General features: G+C 33.3%; 1 protein-coding gene across 1 annotated transcript; it reads left to right on the top strand.

The window, feature by feature from the left end:
• Window positions 1–1,527: 1,527 nt before the first annotated feature.
• Window positions 1,528–9,402, top strand: LOC143579040 (UTP--glucose-1-phosphate uridylyltransferase-like). The gene is made up of 20 exons (XM_077062453.1): window positions 1,528–1,608; window positions 1,677–1,724; window positions 2,222–2,313; window positions 2,409–2,499; window positions 2,816–2,876; window positions 2,983–3,060; window positions 3,155–3,205; window positions 3,898–3,971; window positions 4,135–4,265; window positions 4,409–4,455; window positions 4,528–4,593; window positions 4,714–4,746; window positions 4,851–4,903; window positions 4,990–5,065; window positions 7,538–7,594; window positions 7,717–7,800; window positions 7,909–8,007; window positions 8,893–8,997; window positions 9,072–9,143; window positions 9,252–9,402. Exons 1-20 carry the CDS (start codon window positions 1,547–1,549, stop codon window positions 9,276–9,278), a joined length of 1,407 nt encoding a protein of 468 aa, XP_076918568.1. The 5' UTR covers window positions 1,528–1,546; the 3' UTR covers window positions 9,279–9,402.
• Window positions 9,403–16,006: the final 6,604 nt, after the last annotated feature.

Raw genomic sequence — 16,006 nt, 5'->3', positions numbered from 1 at the left:
GATTATTGTTTTGGAATTATTTGCTATATTTGGATATTTGTTTCTTTTGGAATAAAATAAATTATTAGATATTGTCACCATTATTGTATGATAGTTACCTCGAGTTATGAACAATCATACTCACACTCCAGCATTTCCGCCTTAGGTTGGGGTGTGACAACAACCGACACGATTATGAAATTCATCTTAACACAATCTTTAAATATTACCAATCAAATATACGGGTAATGCAAAAGATGTTATTGGTCTTATCCCTTTCTTCGCCTTTCTTTTAGCCCACACAATGCTAGATGCTAGACGAGTCCATATTCTAAAGCCCAAACACATACATATAAAAATATAACATCAAGTAATCAAGTACTAACCATTTCGGCATTTTGTTATAAAATTTGCAGCCTAAGTTTTAAAAATACGGTTGTATAAATGTAAAATTAATATACTTTTACAAGGACATGGATGAGTTCTCAGTGAGAAGAGTGAGAGCGAATTGATGATTTATATCTTTCAAGCGGTCTAGATAAAATGATATGGATAAAATAATATTTGTGGGTGGAGGGCGTCAGGAAATCGGCTTCCAACATAAATGAAGTTAGCTGGTAAAGGTGTTGATGTCCCGTCTATGAATTAGACGTTAATGCACTCTAAATCTTGAATCTTAAATATATATAAACGAAATTTTTAAAAACTCTCTGTTTGCTCCCTACATTCTCTCAAGCCACTAAATTGCTTTATTTGTAAATTGAGGCTTCTCATGCATTTGACTCCGAATTCACGGGTATGGGTTTCATTAAACCTAGATGGCCCTTAAACAGGTTATAACATCTAATTAAATTAAAAATTAAATAGGTATGAGTCTCACCAAACCCAGAAAAATCTCGTCTCTTCTAAAATGCGTCTTTCAAGATGAAATTAAAAAAGTCGCATTTTCCAAGAATTTGAAAATTTGTACGGCCCATGTAGAAAACATAATAAAACCGTCTGGGAAGATTGTCTTTTAAGTAGAAAAGTTAAAAAAGAAATATGGTCTGGTCTCTCAATATTTTCAAAAATTTGGCTTTATCCATCAACATTATTCCTATATTTGATTTGCTCCCTCTATATTTTTAGGAGTTTGGCCTGCTCTCTCATAATAAAAATCTTCCTCTAATATGTCTGCTCAATTCAATTTCTTTAAAAATAATAAAAAAATTTAGACTATTTTTGATATTATTTCTCCAAAATCGGCTATTTTAATAATTTTTTTAACACAGACACCGGCTTCACGTCACCCGTCAACACCTAACATTTTCTTTATGTTTAAGCATTATTATTTTTATGATTGGTAATAACTAAAATTAGGCAAATGAAATGGTAAGATGAATCGATAAACATGGCGTAGTGATGGCGCCATGCCACATGTCCTCTCCCTTATAATAATAATTATTATTATTCGCCCGAATATTCTTTCTTGTTTTATAATTATAATTTACGTGGGTGTTAAAAACAGAGAGGCTCTCTTTCTTTCTGTTGGTATCATTTCACTTCTAGATCCATCCATCCACCCACAATGACTGATACCGAGAAGCTGAGCAATCTCCGACCTGCCGTTGCTAATCTCACTCAGATCAGGTACAATTACAATTCTAACCGTTTTCCTTTTCGGATTGCTGGATCTGAACTTGTAATAATAATTGCAGTGAGAATGAGAAATCCGGATTCATCAACCTCGTCTCACGCTATCTCAGGTATCACTTCAATTCAATTTATTACCGCTTGTATTCTTAATTTACTCTTTAATTACCAACATAATAATAATAATAATGAGGAATGATAGATCCGTGTTTTGTTCATCAAATAAACGTTTAATAGTTGTAAATTTGTTCATTTTTTGCTCTTCGATTATGTTTCGGGATAGATCAAAATAGATCTATGTTTTGTTATATATATATATATATATGTGTGTGTGTGAGTGTGTGTGTGTGTGTGTTTAATCATCAAATAAACATTAAATAGTTGTGGATTTGTTATTTTTTTTACTGTTTGATTATGTTTCGGGAGAAGACGATAACTAGGAATGATAGATCTGTGTTTTGTTAATCAATCAAGTAGAAGAGGATAGGAAAATGAGGAAAACCACCAGATTTGTTGTTCTGGTTTTGCTTTTCGTCTGAAACAAATTAAATTGTAATAAAAAAGAATTACAATGTCATCTACTTTTTTTCATGCAAATTGTGTAACAAAGTGGCGAAGCACAACACGTTGAATGGAGTAAGATCCAAACGCCTACTGACAAGATTGTTGTGCCCTATGATACCCTATCTGCTGTACCAGAAGGTAATATTTTGATCTTTCAATTGATGCTGCTGAAATGTGTCACTTGAAACAGAATTGATGGTTTGATCTTTGGTTGGTTCTAATCTATGGCGCAGATGCTGCTCAAACCAAGAGTCTATTGGATAAGCTTGTGGTGCTAAAGCTTAATGGTGGATTGGGGACAACAATGGGATGCACTGGTCCAAAGTAAGTGACTACATGGTTTACATAGCGGTCAATTAAAATTTTATTGAACAATACTTTCTTGTTTTGTTGATTTTGGTATCAGTTTTAAATTTATCTTTGCTACAGTTCATTAACTGTTAATCTTAGTATAGGGTGCCTATTTATATATTTAGATGTTAATACTTGGTCTTTCAAGTTGCTTTTTTGGTCTGATCTGTAATCCAGTGTAGTATGATCTATCATCTAATACTTCCATTACTAACCCTTGATGCCTTTAGCATTAATAAAATCTGTAATATGATCTTCGTTTGATTTTTGTGTTTTAAAATTGATGCAGATCTGTAATTGAAGTGCGAAATGGTTTAACATTTCTAGACTTGATTGTCATCCAAATTGAGGTAATATATCAATATAGTTAAACATGACATGTGACATTTACATTCATTAAAGCTATTCTAGGTTTGTGATCTTAACTGTAAACTTAAGCTTCTACTTTCTTTGTAGTCACTCAATAAGAAGTATGGATGCAGTGTACCTTTGCTTCTAATGAACTCATTCAACACACATGAAGATACCCAGAAGGTGACTAGCAGAAACATTTACTTTCTACACATAGTGTTAACTTTTTTATACTATATCTCATTGTTTGATATCTTTTGTATATTTGAAAATGTAGATTATTGAAAAATATGCTGGTTCAAATATCGAGATTCATACATTCAATCAGGTTGGCTAATTGTGCTTGTCATATCTTTGGGCAATTTATAAAGTTCGTTTCTGTTTGTTTATATAATCAACGAAAGAACATGAAGAAAAAGTTTTGTTCATTTAGTTAAACGAACAAACAAGACCAAATGTCCTGTTCGTTCATTTAAATTCATGGATGCTTGTTCATTTATGTTTGTTAGTTCACGTGCGTTTACGTCGGTTCATTTACGGTGTTCATATACTCATTTAAAATAACTTTTAGGCCAAACACATTGTTCTTCCATTAGTTTTAACTGGTTTTAGGTCAATTATGTGCATATGTCTATGCTCAGTTATGTTTGTGAACCGTTTGTTTTTTTACTGGTTTTAGCTCAGTTATGTGCATTCGTCTATAACCATTCGTCTATACTATTAACGAACGAACATAGACGAACATGAGCATGTTCATTTTTCTAACGAACGAACATGAACAAGAACAAGAACAAGAAAATCCATTTCATTTATACTGTTAATGTGCGAACATAAACGTACATGAACATGCTCATGTTCTTAACAAACAAACATGAACAAGAAAACCCTGTTTGTTTAAATGTTCTTGCTCGATCATATGTTAAGTTAAAGTTTAATGAATGAAACATAACGTTCTCCATTTGTTTCGTTCAGTTTTTTTGCAACCTTAAATTCTAACCCACTTCTGTTGAATATTTACAGAGTCAATATCCTCGATTAGTTGCTGATGACTTTCTGCCACTGCCATCTAAAGGCGAAACTGGCAAGGATGGATGGTAATTTAATACCTAACCTTTTAACCAACTTTCAATTTCACAATGCTAACTTTTTGCTCACTATACTTCTGTTCATGATTATACATTTTTTAATCAATTAGTAGTTTAAGTTTACTTTTTTTGTGCATTATATTTTATAGCTTATAGATACTTTGATCTAAAGGTACCCTCCAGGGCACGGTGATGTTTTTCCATCCTTGATGAACAGTGGGAAACTTGAAGCACTATTGTCTCAAGGAAAAGAATACGTCTTTGTTGCAAATTCTGATAATTTGGGGGCTGTAGTTGATTTGAGTATCCTTTTTTTGTGCTTCGGTAAATGAGTCAACTAAAAAAAGTTAGCTAAACAGGGAATGGGCCACATGGGTTGAAAGAATTATAATTTTATATTTACTATTGTTACTTTCGGAATTGTACGTCTTAATTCACAATTATAGAAATCTTGAACCACTTGATCCAGAACAAGAACGAGTACTGCATGGAGGTATTTAATAGTTTTTTTAATTCTCAATTTTTTTAAATTGTGTTTTTTGCTTAAAAATTGTTGATTGGACAGGTAACACCTAAAACTTTGGCTGATGTGAAAGGTGGTACCCTAATTTCATATGATGGAAAAGTTCAGGTGTGTATCAATCACTATTGCATGAAGTGAAATTCATATAATTTTTTTACTCGATAATATTCGGGTCAAACATGAAGTCAAATTCATATAATCTTATGGCTGCTATTTTTGTTGATGTAGCTTCTTGAAATCGCACAAGTTCCCGATCAGCATGTAAGTTCTGGTTCCTTATTCTTTTAATCCTAATTTAAACTGATATTTTAGCTCCAATATTGACAAAATTAAGTGAACTTAAATTAGAAATTTTGGTTGTGCAGGTCAACGAGTTCAAATCAATTGAGAAGTTCAAAATCTTCAATACCAACAACTTGTGAGTTATGTTCTCATACAAATGCAAACATGCTTAATGTAGGAAGTGGATAATGGTTATTATAACTCACATTATTATTATTCCAGATGGGTGAACTTGAATGCAATTAAAAGACTTGTGCAAGCTGATGCCCTAAAGATGGAAATTATTCCAAATCCAAAGGTAGTTTCTACATCTTCTCACAAGTTATACCATTGAACAACTTTTACATTTTTAGGATGATTACATATATCCGCTTCAGAACTTGGTATAATATCATATTTATCCAACAAAAAAATAAAAATATCGCACACACACACACACACATATATATATTCAGTTTCAAAGTAATGACCTGTATGCCCTTTCTTTAGAACTTGCATTAGGATACAAGAGTTTGGACTGTAAAGGGAAGAAAAGGGTATAATGGTCCTTCAAAGCTTGGTGTAATATCATATTTATTCTTAACAAAAATTATAATATAAAATACCCAGTTTCAAATTTATGACATGCATACCCCCCTTCCCTTAAAACTTGTGTTAGGATATGAGAGTTTATAAGTATATTGTATAATAGTCTGATAGGAATCATGCTCTAGAAAAGTCTAAATAACATTTGTCTATTTTGGGAGGGGTTAAGTGCAACTAATATTTCTATAAATAGGGATTAATAGCTAATAGGGAGGAGAGAGTATGTTTTAGGTTTAAGATGGTAGTACTATGACTCCTGCGTATGCAACGAGAGGGCTAGGCCCGGGAATCTCTTGTAATCTTTCTTTACATTTTCATTAATACAATCATTCTTCCTTTTTATCCCTAATATCTTCTCTACATTCAATCTATAGCATATCAAACCCTATCATTGGTCCGACCTGCCATTGACCTGCCATTTTCACTCATGGAAACCCTAGCTCAGAAATTCCGGTTGGATTCCCATGAACAACAGATCAAACAACTTCAAGGTGATGTGGTTGAAATCAAAACCGCTTTGAAAGGGTTAGAGGAGGATCGTATTGAAGCCAGTGAGTTTCGGAAGATGGTTCTCACTTGGATGAAGCATCATGAGAGGAAGAACGTCGAGGGTTCGTTGGGGTTTTCCGGCAAGGTTTTCTCCGGATCCGATTCTAAATCTGGTCCATATGAGCAATTGAATGAGGAGATACATTCCTCAAACCTTGATTCGTCAGGCTCTAGGTTTACTGGTAACGTTTTCTTTGCTTTGGGTTCCAAATCTGACTTTGTCGAACCTAGAACTCCGATTTCCGATTCAGCTAAACCGGCACATCCGGCACATGAAGTCACGATATTAACTTCCAGATCTCCGTCATTTCTTCCAGATCTGTCTTCAGATCTGAAAATTGATGCTGTAGTGGGTCGTTCCTCTAGTCCCCTTCCTGATTCGCCATCTCTACTCGCGCAATTGGAGGCAATAATCTCCCATTCTGAAGCCAATTCGTTTGGCGCTGGTGATATTCTACCCAGATCCACCAATCAATCAGCCGACCAAGCCAAATTAGGGTTAATAGGTGATAATTGGGCCATATTGGATGATCTTCAGTGGGCTTTGGGCTTCGGTACAGGGGTTGGCCACGATGTGGAGCAGCAAACTGTTATGAGCCGATACTCTCCAGATCCGGACCTTTTTTGTGGCGATGTTTAGTTTGTTGCTCTGGTTCCGGTCTCTCAGATTGCGTTTTCCTCCGTTGTTTTGTCTGTGCGAGCTGATTTCATGCCCATTCCACAACCTCCACCGCTGGAAAAACAGTGTCCGATGGCAACGGTGGTGTCTATGTTCAAAATCAGCGATCGGTGCCTAGGTTGGAAAGGAGGTACGGTACCTTTGCTCTTTTGTCCAACTATCACTCTTCACAATCTGTCTACATTCATATATGTTGGCGTCATTCCTTCGGTTCACGGGGGATATTCCGATAGCTATTCTGACGGGTTTTTCATCAAGGGGAATTCTCAGTTGTGGACCACTCATGCTGACAGGGCTCTGTTTTTTGGCACGTTTGCCACTGTTAGAACTTTCTTTCCTACAAAACCGTTGGGTATTCTTGGGTGGTACAAGACTGCAAGTTCTGTTAGTGAGTTAACAATTGGATCATATCATTTGTGGGTGGTGAATGGGCAGGGTCGACCACCTGAAATCGCTCTCGGGGAAGTCTCCGCTTGGTTATCGAGTCCGTTGCTTGTTTCCAGTCTTGAGGACAAGACTGTTTCGAAGGGTGGAGTAATGATAGGAATCATGCTCTAGAAAAGTCAAAATAACATTTGTCTATTTTGGGAGGGGTTAAGTGCAACTAATATTTCTATAAATAGGGATTAATAGCTAATAGGGAGGAGAGAGTATGTTTTAGGTTTAAGATGGTAGTACCATGGCTCCTGCGTATGCAGCAAGAGGGCTAGGCCCGGAAATCTCTTGTAATCTTTCTTTACATTTTCATTAATACAATCATTCTTCCTTTTTATCCCTAATATCTTCTCTACATTCAATCTATAGCATATCAAACCCTATCATGGTCATATTAAGGGGATAGAAAAGGGTATAACGGTCATATTAAAAATTGTTTATGTTAATATTGCAAGTTTTCAAGGGTATATATGTAATTGCCCTTATTTTGTTTTTAGTAAAGTTAGATAATTTGGTTTACAGGAAGTCAATGGAGTTAAAGTTCTTCAGCTTGAAACAGCTGCTGGTGCTGCAATCAAGGTATACATCATCCTGCTCATTTAATACCGATTATATGATTTCTTTTTATCTTAATATGGTTATATTTAATATAAAATGTTTTAATAGTTCTGCTTCTATTTATTTTGTCCTCTTATGACCAGTTTTTTGACAATGCCATTGGCATTAACGTTCCCCGATCTCGATTCCTACCAGTGAAAGCAAGTTCAGATTTGCTTCTTGTTCAGGTTGCTCACCTTCACATTACCCTTGTTTTATTAACTTATTTTAAAATATTTCACAATATATTAAATGAATATTAATTCTAATAATAACATTCCTGCCCTGTATTGCAGTCTGATCTTTACACTGAAAAAGACGGCTACGTGATCCGCAATCCAGCTAGGACAGACCCAGCCAATCCTTCAATTGAATTGGGTCCTGAATTCAAGAAGGCAAGTTGACCAAAAACTCTTCGAATTATTATATATATTAAAAAGAAGATTTTAACCTTCTCACAACTTTACTATTCAATCTATTAATATTTTATTATTGCTAAAGTCACAATACTATTCTACAAATGATAGATTGACATCAACTTTGTATTTTATTTTTTAATTACTTAAGCTTTATTTTATTAATTGTTATTTATATGTGTATGTTTATCTTTTAAAATTACAGTAGAGATTCATTATTATATGGTTTTTATTTCTTTTATTCTACTTAATGTTTTAATTAATTGTAATATTTAACGACTATATCAATTTTCGACGTTACATGTATTATTTGTCGGTTAAACGATTTTCTTAAACGTTGCTTCAGTATTTGTTATAGTTGGTTTTACAATGACCCAAACTTTTTTATTTATATATAAAACCATCCCATCGTCACACGCTTTATATCCATGTTTCGACGTTTGATACTGCGCCTTTAAAATATGTTTTTTTGGCTAACTAATTCATGTTTACAAATATGTGTTGGTACCACTAATACTAACTGAATTTGCGTCGGTTTGCAGCTGTAATGTGCCGGATTTTTTTGTTCTACATGCGATAATTTGTTGTATTTTGGGATTTACGGGTTTATTTCTTTTGTTTACTTCCGATGTTATAACCCGATACAGGCTGATTTCGCGTCGACTCGCAACATGTTCGTGGTTTAACGTTTTTATGTATGCTTTTTCCTTTGGCTTAATGGTCCCGTCACGAAGCGCGGGGCCTAAATCTTAGTTATATATATTAATGGTTATGTAATTATATATTTAATTAATATATTAAGTAAAATAGGCTGATTTCTTAATATATTAATTTATTAAATGCGCATCTGATTGTCTTTCTCAGGTTGCTGATTTCTTGAAGAGGTTCAAGTCTATCCCCAGTATTATCGAGCTTGATAGCTTGAAGGTTTCTGGTGATGTGTGGTTTGGAGCTAATGTTGTTCTCAAGGTATAAATTTCATTTTGATATTTTATTCCTTTTTTGTTATTTTTTAATGCTTTTTGATTTTCAATGTTCAACAGGGTAAAGTGGTGGTTGCTGCAAATGCTGGAGAGAAGTTGGAAATTCCAGATGGAGCTGTACTCCAAAACAAGGTGATTTTTACTTATTGAAAATACAATATCATTTTTTTTATTAAAGTTAAAATATTATTACTTTTTATTGAAGTTATAATAATATTGCTTTTTTTAATATCCTTGTAGGAAGTGCATGGTGCTGGTGATATCTGAAAAGGGTATGGTTTTGTGTGGCAAGAGGTTACTTCCAAGTTGGTAATAACAATTTGTGTGTTGTTTTTAGAATAAAATGTAAAATTTTTGGTTTTATCATATTACCATGCGGCTTTTATATGGACTACCATGCGGATTTTTGTAGTGAAATATTTCCCACCATAAACCGGATTTTGGTAGTTCTTATAGGAACTATCAGCAGCTTTAACTGGTTTTGAGATTTAAATGGTTTGGTTTTATGGTTTTATTTGGAGCTTGAAGGCGGCCATTTAAAATTTTTTAATAATGCATTCTTTTATTACCTTTTAAACTTTTAAGGCAACTAATGAGTTCTGGAAAAGAAATTTGAAATTTGGTTTAAACCAGTATGGCCTGCTCAAACATAATTCTGCTGGTTTGGCTGTAATTTTTTGAAATTATAGTTGGTGGTAGGGCTTTTTTTTTTAATTATCAAAATGACCATGAACATCTAGAGTTTTGATCTGGCTTGATTTGATTTTTCTAAGCACATACAACTTAGATATGCAAAATGTAACATTCGTATTTTCATTACTCTTTAAAAATGCGTCGAAAGATTTTAAGTAGTCCAAAACATTATGTGGCTTAACGTTATGTGGCTTATGTTTTATTATTAGGTAGTCCAAAACGTTCGTATTAACATTAAAATGCGTCGAACGGTTAACCCAACAAAATGGTCAATTTTAAGTAGTTTAACGTTATGTGGCTTACGTTTTATTATTAGGTCTGGCATTTTCAAACTTTTACCAGCCAGCATAGTCCAAAACATAAACCATGGCACAAGTGGTTAACACAAAGCTAGTTTCAAGTAGCTTAACAAATTAAAAGAATAAGGATCATTCGAGCTTAAGCAGTTAAAACACTCGAGACATGTGAGAATGAGAGATGCGAGAAAGCAGTTAAAACCCTCGAGATTTGGATTTAAGGCGTAATGATTATTAGCCTGAATACAAGTCCTTGCCTCTTTCACAGGATCGCCGTGTTATCCGTTTTTGTTTTTCATCTTCTGCTAATGACCCTTACTCCTTTCAAGAGATTCACTAAGCATGTTACTTTAGCAGATATCATAGAAATAAGACAAATTAAAACACAAAAACACCATAACTATGAACAATCAAAATTTAAGAACTAAAAACATGACAATGAACTCTGGCACCAACTTGACCGCGCCATCTAGTTCCTAGATCATTGAGTAATCCACAAATACAGATGGAATTTCGGATCATCTGTCATCTTAAACTGCATTGTTTCGAATTTGATAAAAATCAACCACTTCCAAATAAACAACTTCCATCGGTATTTCTCTACTCCATCTTTTAACTTGATACCTCGCACAACATAAGAAGTGGATTTTTAGTATATTTAACTTATTATTCTGGAATGGCATGTACAAAATTTGAGACGTTATGTAAAATATTCGTCTAGGCATGAATAAAACCTGCATCCTTCGTAAGTATTTAAGTATGTTATTATTTCCAGCCATCCAATGGCTCTCAAATACAAGATATGCTTTATTTGTATGCGTTTGACACGCTTAAGGAATTGTAGACATTGGTTGTTAATTGTTATACGTAGCGTGATATACATAGCATACCTATTTACAGCAGGAAATGTTCATGTACAAATTGATCTTAACATGAAAACGTAGGAAATAATATCAATCTACCAAAAATGAGAACGTAGTATGCAATACCAACTACAATACCAATCTGCATAAGCAATGTTTTATAATAGGGTTTTTTTTACATATTTCCTTTTGCTAAAACTCTAAATTACATATTTCTCCAAGCAAAAAAAACTAATTACACATTTCCCCTTTTCATATTAAATTACCATTTTAGCCTAGTTTAAAATGTATAAGTTACAACTAATAAATTAAATTAAATTAATTAATTAAAACAAAACAAGTAAAAAGATATTATAAGTTGTATCTTCTCCGACATATTATTATTCAAGCCACTTCCGGTACCGACAATTATCATTAATGATTCACATAATAACACCAGGAAGACGATTTGTAGATTCAAACAGTTTCTTGAATCTTGAGCTTATAAGTTGTTTGACTTGGGTTTTTGCTTTAGATATGAAAAAACTTATTGTGGTTGTTGCCGAAAATGGGATCGACCAAACGGGAAATGGTGGCGGTTTGGCTAGAGAGAGAGAGAGAGAGATTTTGCAATGCCAGAAATGATAATTGGGGTGGGGCTACCTCCCACTGTTTCATGTGAGGAACAAGACCCCTTCAAAACAATTAAGAATCCGGGGTTCATAAAAAGCAACCACATGTTTATGTAATCTATAAATTTTTATTGTTTTCTAGCTTTTATTCTCGCGTGTTTTTACATTTGTCGTCTGTATTATTGTAAATATATTTTTATTGGTATATAATAAGATTATATAATTTTGAATCTTGGTTTCAAAAAACAATCAAATTACACGGGTTCGTGTTCATTAAACTAAATCACGTTCGTGTTCAGTTAAAGTTAAATAAACAGACTTCTATCAGCTCCACTCTGAACATCAAACCAGGCAATTGTAATTGTGTCTACCTCATCAATTGCATGTGCATTATTTTAAAATTACCTATTGGCTTGATATGACATGCAAAAAATGCACACTTCAGATACATCAAACCAGGTGCATTATTGTGCAATGTTTACTTCTACAGAATGATTGCTTTATTGCTTGAACCATCAAAGCATCACGGTCGAATGATATTTCACATTTGTGTCACTGCATGTCGAAAAACAAAACACCCAATTTACACCATTAGTGTTTTAATATATATATATATATATATATATATATATTTATCATAATGATCTATAAACTTGTCATCATTAAAATTTTTGTTCTACTTTTATAAATTTGCTTGATTGTATGGTTTGTTTGGAGTAGTAATACAAAATAAATTGATATAATTTAAGATACCCGTTTTGGCCCAACGTCACTCGGTTTTTCTAGTAAACTTATCACTGTTATGCCAAAAATTAAGGGACATTTATATACAATGTCGCTGCATCAAACTTCATATACAATTATTTAATCAACAAAAAATAATATTATTAAAGAAACATTTTTAAATGGTTGGATGAATATATCCTGCACCTGTTAATATGATTATTGCGGGCTTAAGTAATCAACGTTTGATTATTTTAACTTTAAGTGCAACCACTAACTAATCTTCTGGTAAGTTAGTTACATATTTACACATTCAACCCTATACATAATGATTATGACACATATACCCTTGAGTTATTCTATACATGACAAGAAATCACATTTGAAACGCCCAACATGCAAATGGCAAGAATACAATACCTGAGATTTTGTTGTTCTAGCTGAAACAGGTGTAGTGCTCGAAGGGGACCAGTTTGAATGTTGTTTGACCGAAAGAGACGCAGAACGATTCCCATAAAATATGGAATTAATCTTGGTGACAAGAGGCCATTCGGGCTGTACGGCATAATCCAGAAGAAGACTTTTTTCACCATCAAAAGGAGTTTTCTTCTTGAATCTTAAACCTTTAAAAAGCAGTGTGATGAGGTCCTGCCATAGGATGAAATAACAAGACTAAAATGTTAATGTTTTTTTGTTATATTGAGGGACAAATCTAATTAAATTTAATCAATCTCACGTAGAAAATCAGAGTATGCAGTGTTTTTTGTTTGGTGGTTATCATGATTATCGTGAGGCTCAATAAGTAATTTTATGTGATTAACTAACAAAGTATCATCAAACTCCAATACAAATTATCACACTATTAATGACTAAAAACAACTTATGTACGTTAACACACACAGATAGCAGACAATAATTTGATATTAGGTTTGACTCGATAAACAAAAAATCAAATCGCACAACTACATTGACAGGCGCACTATCAAAAACATACAGAAAACAATCCACTACCCAACCAACTTGAAACATTTAACACTACCAGCAACCAAACACTTAAATTTATGACTTAATATCAATAGTGCAACAGAAAATCAAATAAACTATAAACAATCATCTATCAGTCATTCATTCAGTCTGTACCCATAGTCTCAACTATAAGACCATCACCACACACAAAATACATCTAGATACATCATTAATTTTGTGCAAACAGTAACAATTCACCAACTCGATTCACATCGACGGGCTGACGATTAATAGGCTGCAAGAAGCTATTATTTTGTAACCACATGAAAGCCTTTATATGAATATAAAATCATATGCTCTCCAAGTATGTTGATTTAATAATAAGATTCAAAATGATAAAACATATATTTATAGGGAGATTGATTGATTGTATCTTTCATTTTGTTAGTTCCTTATAATATTTCTTACTAGCTATTTCTACTCCAGTAAATCTGATTCCTAATTAAATAAGAAAATATACATACATCAGAAATAACTAATAAGTAAACTTCAGGCCTTATTAAGTTCAAATGCATGGTAATCGCTGCGCGGGCTTAAGCTAGTGACATCCTAACAATAAAGTGTACTTATTATTACTTATAATAAAATTGGAGTAGGGAAGACAATGCAAACTCAGAAAACAAAATTGTTACAAACACACATTTTGTTTTATAAGTAACTTTTAAAAAATAATTATGGTTATCTTCATCTTGTGTTATGATTGGTGTAGGTAGGCATATGTGGCTATTGTAGAAGAGCCTAACAATCTGTTAAAAAAAGTTCAGAAAAAGAACACAAAAATATAACTATTTGAACAACAAAATATGTGGGAAACTTAAAATCCATAAATATATTTAGTTGGGTCGAACATGAGGGATATGATAAGGATGCTTTTAATTGATAATCAAGTAAAAAACATTGTTCTTAGAAATCACAATTAAAAAAGATTCATAACCAAAACAACCGAAGGGAAAACCGAAACGCTAGTATGAGGTTAAATCAATCAAAGTTCTTCATTTACAAATCAAGCAATCTGGTGGTTATAAAGGGGGCGGGGAGCTATGTGAGAGCGACAAGTAAGATTTTATGGTAGACAATTATATAGATAGTTAGAATAAAGTCTCATAATCAAAAATCAGCAAATACGAACAAAAAAAAAACCGCAAACACTTATAAAAATATTTCTAATAATAACAGCAAATTTATTCTTACTGTTTACATGTTAAAAATGATTTGTATTTGATCCCAAAACTCTATTTACATAAGCATAATAAAATTCCATTATTTCCTTTTATCTTTAAAGTCAAGTTGAACTTTGAGACTTACTAATAGCATACATTATGATTTTTGAAATCGACATGAATCGATAATCTTATATATTTTTAGGGCTGCGGACCGAACTGAACCGGACAAGATCTTGTTCGTGTTTGCCCGTTAACTTTTTGTTTGGACAAACGGACGGTTCACGAACACCCTACCGAACGAAAATTCGTGTTCGTGCCCGTTCATTAAGGAATTTAGTTTGTTCGTATCCATTCGTTAGTATTGTAATAGACGCTGATGGACACTAATGAACAACTGAACACTAACGGACACTAATGGACAAATAAATACCAATGAACACTAATGAACGTTAATTGACAAATAAACATAAACATATAAAAATACTTAACATAAACACTAATGAACATTACACCACATGATATCAAAAAATACCTAACACTTAACATAGTAACCAAACACGTAATCATATCAAAATAATGTTTTGGTGTTCAAATCCACAAACTTCTAGTGTTTCACGAGAAATAAGCTTCAAATTCTTCATTCCTAAAGGAATTTCAACATACACAACACTATTAAACGGACGGACGTAATCGAACGGATGTCATTGGACGCTCACGAACACTATTGAACGAACGCGACCTTTGTCCGTGTTCGTCTGTCAAGCTTACCAAACAACTTTTTTTTGTCCGTGTCTGGTTCGTTTATTAAATGGACGAACATAAACAAACTTTCCACCGAGCGAACGTCTGATTCACTTACGGCTCTATATATTTAACCATGCGTTTGTTAGGTTTTAACAAGATTATCAAAGCCATAAAACCTCACTTTTATAGAAAACGCAACAGAAATAATATTTAAATCTTGTTAATTTGAAGAGTATAAAACCAATTTTATACATGCAAAACCCAAACCCGTATCCAAATACGAAATACATGCTAACAAACACATGCAATCACAAGGAGTTCATGCATGTTAAGTCTACCTTTCAATAAACCAAGATGAGGTGAAGAAGGTGATGAATGAAACGCAAGAACTTCAATGGAGAAGCTCCTCAAGCTTGTATACCCCAAGCTTCCAACTAACACCTTGTGTAGCTAGGAATCACACTTGAAAACTCTTCTTCCTTGCCTTCTTGTCCCTTGGCCAAAAATTTCAAGAGAGGAAAAAGGGAGAGAAAAGTTTATATTCTTGTGTGTGAGAGAGAGAAAACTAGAGAGTTAAATGGCACCACCCTTGGTCACCAATAAAAGGAATTGCATGTTGATATTAACAAGAAAGATAGAGAGAGGAAGCATGGAGGACGGGGGGGGGGGGGGGGGGGGGCTTTGGCTTCATTTTCAAATTCAAAACCATTTTCCTTTTTCTCTTTATATCATAAAACATATATTATGTTATTTTTTAAAATTAAACATAACATATTATAAGTAACATGCAAGGTAACAATTTTCACATATTGCTATTTAACCATCTTAAGTAACACTATGGAATGATCTCTCTCAAAATATAAATCATCCATATGA

Source organism: Bidens hawaiensis, unplaced genomic scaffold (assembly GCF_021521415.1).
Source record: "Bidens hawaiensis isolate Kalapana, Puna unplaced genomic scaffold, B.hawaiensis_p1.1 tig00029590_1, whole genome shotgun sequence".
Lineage (NCBI taxonomy): Eukaryota > Viridiplantae > Streptophyta > Magnoliopsida > Asterales > Asteraceae > Bidens > Bidens hawaiensis.
Note: the sequence above shows the minus strand (reverse complement) of the source record. Positions and strands in the feature narration are given on the sequence as shown.

Bases quoted from the DNA above. Each gene is read 5' to 3' on its own strand.
- LOC143579040 (XM_077062453.1), top strand. From the start codon at position 1,547: ATGACTGATACCGAGAAGCTGAGCAATCTCCGACCTGCCGTTGCTAAT. The intron at 5,066-7,537 runs GTAGTTTCTACA...TTTGGTTTACAG, and splicing joins AAATTATTCCAAATCCAAAG to GAAGTCAATGGAGTTAAAGT. The intron at 7,595-7,716 runs GTATACATCATC...TCTTATGACCAG, and splicing joins CTGCTGGTGCTGCAATCAAG to TTTTTTGACAATGCCATTGG.